At 34.1% G+C, this 6,627-nt stretch overlaps 1 protein-coding gene across 1 annotated transcript in view; it reads left to right on the forward strand.

Moving 5' to 3' along the window:
* The window catches only part of LOC106684783 (facilitated trehalose transporter Tret1), a 7,332-nt gene extending 2,050 nt beyond the window's left edge, over positions 1-5,282 (forward strand). The window contains exon 2 of the mRNA XM_014427055.2: positions 3,586-5,282. Within this exon, the coding sequence (XP_014282541.1) occupies positions 3,586-4,913 (1,328 nt within the window). The 3' untranslated portion in view covers positions 4,914-5,282. The remainder of the gene's footprint in view (positions 1-3,585) is intronic.
* The last annotated feature ends 1,345 nt before the right edge of the window (positions 5,283-6,627 follow it).

A 6,627-nucleotide genomic window follows, 5' to 3' on the forward strand; every position in this document is an offset into this window, starting at 1 on the left:
TCTGATAAAATGTAAGCCCTAATAGAGCTATTCACGTCCAATAGTTCTCGAGATATGGCCTTTTAAAAAGCAATATTTCATAAAAATGTACAGAACTTACCCAGAATGATCAGTAGTTAGTAAATGTATTTTGAAAAATCTATATCTTAAAAATCATATGACGTGCAGACGTCTGTTAAAACTCAAATTAAAGCTAGTTTAATGGGCTATAAAGTAGTTTATGTTGTTTGTCTTTGTAGGAGATGTAGTTTTCATGAAATTTGCTAAAATAAATTGATTTATAGTTGTAAAAACTACTACCTCTACGAAGATAAAAAGCAACATTTCATAAAAATGATGTATGGGACGTACTGAAAGATCAGTAGTTAGTGAATTTATATTGAAAAATCTATATCTCAAAAACTATTTGACTTACAGATGTTTATTAGCACTCAAATTAAAGCTAGTTCAATGAGCAATAAAGTATTTTGATGTTTATCTTCGTAGGAGTAATAGTTCACGTAAAATTTGCTAAATTAATTGATTTATAGTTATTCAGTCAAATTTTCATTTGCCAAATTTATATTCATATGTGAATATCATAAAAATTGCTACCCCTAAGAAGATAAGTGTCATAAATTACTTTATAGTAACTTAAATTTCCTTTATTTTGAGTGTTGGCAGACATATGTGGTTCTTATGGGTCTAGAGATGTATTTATTCAAAAATCAACATTTTCAACGAACTTGGAAATTCATATTTTGTGAGTTTATTTTCTCAAATATCATAAAAACTACTATTCCTACAAAGATAAACATAATTAACTATTTTGTAGTAAATTTAACTAGCTTTTATTTGAGTGCTGCCAGACATCAGTACGCCGAATGGTTTCTGAAATAAAGTTTTTAAAAAATCAAACTTATTGTCCGAAAAACTATAAATCAATTTATTTTAGAAAATATCATGAAAACTACTATTCCTACGAAGGTAAAGGACTTAAACTTCTTTATAGTCCATTAAACTAGCTTTAATGTGAGTGCTAATAGACATCTGTACGTAACATAGTTCCTAAATAGAGATATAGATTTCTCAAAATGAATTCACTAACTACTAATCTTTCAATAGATTTGTAAGAAAGTTTTCTTTTTAAAAAGCTATTTCTCGAAAACTATTGGACGTAAATAGCTCTATTAGGGCTAATATTTTATTAGTGAGTTTATTTTCTCAAATATCATAAAAACTGCTACCCCTACAAAGATAAACATAATTAACTATTTTGTAGTAAATTTAACTAGCTTTAATTTGAATGCTGACAGACATCTGTACGTCCAATGGTCCAACTATAAATCAATTTATTTTAAAAAATATCATGAAAACTACTATTACTATGAAGGTAAAGGTAAATAAACTACTTTATAGTATGGTTAACTAGCTTAAAACCACAATGTAAGTAACGTTATTTCGAGAGGTTATGGTAAAGACAACATCTACAATTGTAATGAATTTTGATATATCATGCTCTAAAAGATCGTTATATATGATCACTTATTTTAATTTTTTTAGTCCCACCTTAGTTTAGTTTGATTTCATGTTAGCTATTCTCTGGCTTTGTTGTATCTTCGTTTGTATCTTCGTTTGTATCTTTTTTCTGTGCTGCAAAGTGGGACGAAACGTCGGCTCACAATAATTAGTTAAATTACTATTTCAGTTCTGTTTACCGCACCCGGACCATGTTCCTTTTATATTTCTAATTTTAGTTCATTCATGGCTACACCTATTCTATTCTTATTTCTCGATGGATCCACAGAACAAATCTCTACCTCCAATCTCTGGCTAAATTAAATCGGTGAATATTTAAGATAAACCCTCCAATCCCTCATCACCACCCTTGAAGCATGGTGCCGAAACTGAAGGATTAAAATTAATTCCAATAAATCCCACCAAATCACATTTACCCTCCGTCGTATACCCATCACCTCTTGCCCTAGTATCCTTTAATAATACCCATCTTATTCCTGTTGAACAGTTCCGTTACTTAGGGCTATATCTGATCAAACGTCTGACATGGAATCCTCACACAAGACTGAAAGACAGAAAACTGCTCATCGATTTCGACTATTACAACATTTACTAGACAAACGGTCTAAACTGCCAATCCATTACAAAAGACTGATCTACATGACTATTATAAGGCCTATTTGGACATACGGAGTTGAACTTTGGAGCTCCACTAAACCACCAAATTCTTCCCGAATCCAATCCTTACAGTCCAAAATCCTTAACGCTCCTTACTTTGTCACAAATCAAGTCATCCATCAGGACCTCAATGTTCCATGTGTTTCCGATTTGGCCAGAACCAGATACTATTCCTTCCATGATAAACTTCTCAACCACTCAATACCACTTGTTCCTAACCTGGCTACTCCTCCATTACCTAATAATCCTCCTAGAGGTCTGAAAAGAAGATGGCCTCGAGACCTCCTCTAGAAATGTTATTAAAAGTTATCCTACTCTATCAGTGAGTAGATTCTCGACATGTTTGTATCATGTAACCTACTGCAAATTTACTTGATATCTGTATACAGTTGTAAATAACACTAAATAAATTATTTAAAAAAAATAATATATTTAAGATAACCGATACTTCCTGCTCAAGATAGAGCACATAAAGGCGTTACCTAAACCAAATAAACAAAACGTAAATGGAGGTAAACACGAAGGTTATACAACGTTCAGCACGATTGTTTAATTTTCAAAGATAACCTACATGACAACTCATTAAAAAGTGTTATGTAACAATTTTAACATAATTCTTGCCAAAAATCACACGTGTATTTAAAAATGTGTTGATTGTTATTGATATAATTTTTATCAAAATAATTCTAGTAAAACCAACTCATTTATCGAAATTAAGATTGTTTGAGGCTTGATATGCATAGTGGCCTCAATACATGTATATTTCACCTAACTTGTAACATTGTAGATATTGTTGGTTTTTTTCTTCTCCAGTTCTTCACGCTCGTAACTATGGAATATGGTACTTTGTTCTACGGATTCTGGGAGGAAACCATAGCATAAGAGTCTGGGAATCATAGCCCGAACGAGATTTCAGTGCTTCCATTATAAACTCCCTAACCACCCAAACCCATTAGTTTCTATCCTTGCTTCCTCTTTCATTCCTGACAATCCTCCGAGGCGCCTGAAAAGAAGATGACCTCGAGACCTTATATTGTAAAAAATTGATATCTTAAAACTATTCGACGGGCAGATGTCTATTAGCACTCAACATAAAGCTTTTTAATGTACTATAAAATAGTTTGTGACGTTTATCTTCGTAGTAGTATTTATAATTTTTGACAAAATACATTCACAAAATGTGTAATGTAAGCAAAAGCTATGTGTACAGCTCTTCCTTTCTTCATTCGTTTTTATATGTTGTCCGTACAAGACCTGACTGCAGTGAAGCCAAACAGTTCCACCGGGGTAACAAACTCTTTATCATCATCTTTGTTATTAAATACAATTATTTAATATTTGTTTTTCTATACTAATGTTGAACAATATATAATCTGAAATCACTGATATTACATCATATGTTTGTTCCAGCATGCCTGTGCTCCTTCACTTGCGGCCAGGCGTTCTCATGGCCGGCTCCAGCTCTCCCGAAGATCCGATCGGGATCGACTGGATTCTCCGTGACCGCCGAAGAGGAGTCCTGGATGGTGACTATCATGTTCCTCGGGAACATCTTGAGCCCTATTCCAGCAGGGATGGTCATGAACAGGATCGGTAGGAAAAATTCCCTCCACCTCTTCGTCTTGATCGCCATTGCGTCCTGGCTTCTTATCTATGTCAACCACTCAGTGCAGGGTCTCTTCATAGCCCGGTTATTGGTCGGGATTTGGGCCGGTTTCGTTTATACCCTCGTGCCCATCCTCATTGGCGAAGTAGTCGACCCGGCCATCAGGGGGTCGATGGGTTCGCTCTTCGGAGTCATGCTGTACTTGGGAGGAATGTACGAGAGTCTCATCGGTTTGTACGTGTCTTACGATGTGCTGACTCTGGTTTCATTAATACCACCAGTCCTCGTTTTCCTTCTTTTTTCCCTTTTACCAGAGTCCCCATATTTCCACTTGATGAAGGGGGATCGTCGACTGGCAGCTGAAAGTATGGAGTGGCTCCAGGGGTCCTCCAAGGAGGTCGAGTTGGATTTCATGGAGGAATGCGTGAAGGAACAGCTGGAGAACAGGAGCTCCTTCCTTGACCTCTTTCAGGTGAAGGCCAATCGCAAAGCCTTCCTTATGGCCCAGATTCTGGCTGGAGTACAACGAGCGGCCGGTCTCACACTCCTCATGTCATACGCTTCTGTTACCATCCCAGATTCTTTCGTCACTGGAGAACAGAGCTTCACAATTTTGGATTCTGTCTGGATTTTAGCCAGTATATTTTCTTTCTTCATCATGGATCGCTTCGATCGGAAAACTCTACTCTTCGTCTCTTCCTTGGGCAGCTGCATTACTATGGTCGTTGTGTTTGTATGGTACTTCCTCCGGGACTATACCGACTTGGATACTTCTACAACACTCTGGTTGCCTCTCGTCTTGTTTATCATAAACGGTATCTTCTACTCAATCGGCCTCGTTTCGATTCCTACCCTTGTTCAAGGAGAACTCTTTCCGGTCAATATCAAAGGGAAAGCTTCGGCTCTAGCCAGTATTACCATGTCTGCCATGTCTGCACTCACTACGAAAGCCTACCAGCCACTGACTGACAACGTAGGGGTGTTCGCGAACTTTGTCATTTGTGCTTCATCTTGTGGGATAGGAGCGTTTTTCGCAGCAACGTACATGACTGAAACAAGAGGAAAAACGTTGGAGGAGATTCAAGACCTCCTTACGCAGAAGAAGAGAAAAAAGAAAAAGATTCCTGTTTAAAATAAATTATTATGTGTAAAATTTATAATTGTATTTATCTATTGCCAAGTCTGGCTAAGAAGAAGTGTAGAAGTCACTATATCCAAAGAGGTCACATGAAATTGATTTATTTATCAACAAGTGGCATAATAATTTTTTTAAAAAAAGGTGACCTACCAAAATTAAACAGAGTAGGAAAACATAATTATATATTATAAATATATAATTTGGGCTACGTAAAATAAAATTATTATTAGCTAGATCAAAATTAGAGAATTTTTACAAAATACCTGTTTATATTTTGTAAGTATTGCACATATAGACTTATAGGAGCTCTATGTAAAAATTTGGTTATAATTTTTTTTAGGATTAAATAATGAAATTAATTTTTCATACGATAATATTATACGAAGAATTACAGTACAAGGAAAACTGTAAATAAATCATTTTATTGTAAATAGTTTATTTTTTATTTATATTTTATGTCAAGATAGAATTCATTGATAGTTTTTATGTTCCTTTATTAGAATAAATATTCATAAAATAATTTAATATTAAAAGTAGCTTTTCGGTGTTGATTTTTTATAATTAATTTCATTTTTAAGGAATCATAAAAACTGTATATTTTAACAAAATATATTTTTATATCATATTTTATATTATTTTTGTTTTTATATATTCTTTCCACGTTCATATGACAATAAAAAAAAATAAAGAAGGAAAAAGAAAGTCGGCATACAACAAATGATTTATTTGGTCGCAGATTTCGGTTCCTCTTCTCGCTTGCCAAACTATTTTGGATTGTCTGGTGAAAGTTGGCCTGAATTTGTGGCCGAACAGTTGAGTGTGTAGGGCGCTTGTGCTCCATCTACAGGTTTGTTTTTAGTTCAGAAATGTGATTAAAAAATTAAAGAAGAAGGTGGCCACGGGACCTTCTAATTTAATTAATGTTATGTTAATTACCACCGATGGGTGGTTCCTTCCCAAGATTTGCAAGTGTACATAAAACATACAACATATTTACTTATTGTATTATTTTGTACAGTTGTAAATTACATTAAATAAAAAAAAAAATTTTTTTCGAGGACCACAGATCACATTAAATGTATAAAAATTTTGTTGCTTAATATATAAAATTACTAAGGTTCGGCCGTTAGATAAAATAAAATATAGAATTTGACAGTTGAAATAATATAATTTCACTACGTTTTTTTGAAATTTTATCAAGTAATATTAATTTTAGTAAGAATAAGTATGTTTTTTTCAAAATAAAGACTAATCCATTGAATCTTTATAGACTGGTACTGGTACAAATGTTGTACCTGACCGAAATACTAAAAAATTACAATTTTTCGAATATTTTCATTTTTGGCAATTACTTAAATTTTCTCTGTTTTCATTATAAAAAGAAACAAACCCCATCAGACCACCTTTATCCTTCGTCGTAAACCTACCGACTGCCCTACAGTTTCCTTTAATAATGTTACAGTGGACATATGGACGAACGACTGACCCGGAATCCTTATAAAAGACTGAAAAGACAGAAAAATGCACGTCGATTTCGACTATTACAACACTTACTAGACAAACGGTCTAAACTTACAATACATTACAAAAGACTGATCTACATGACTGTAATAAGGCCAATCTCGAAATACGATGTTGAGCTATGGGGTTCCACTAAACCTTCGAATTCCTCTCGTATCCAATCCTTCGAAAAATCCTCATTAGGATT

The sequence above is a fragment of the Halyomorpha halys genome, unplaced genomic scaffold, assembly GCF_000696795.3.
Source record: "Halyomorpha halys isolate HHAL.00 unplaced genomic scaffold, Hhal_1.1 Scaffold615.1, whole genome shotgun sequence".
NCBI lineage: Eukaryota > Metazoa > Arthropoda > Insecta > Hemiptera > Pentatomidae > Halyomorpha > Halyomorpha halys.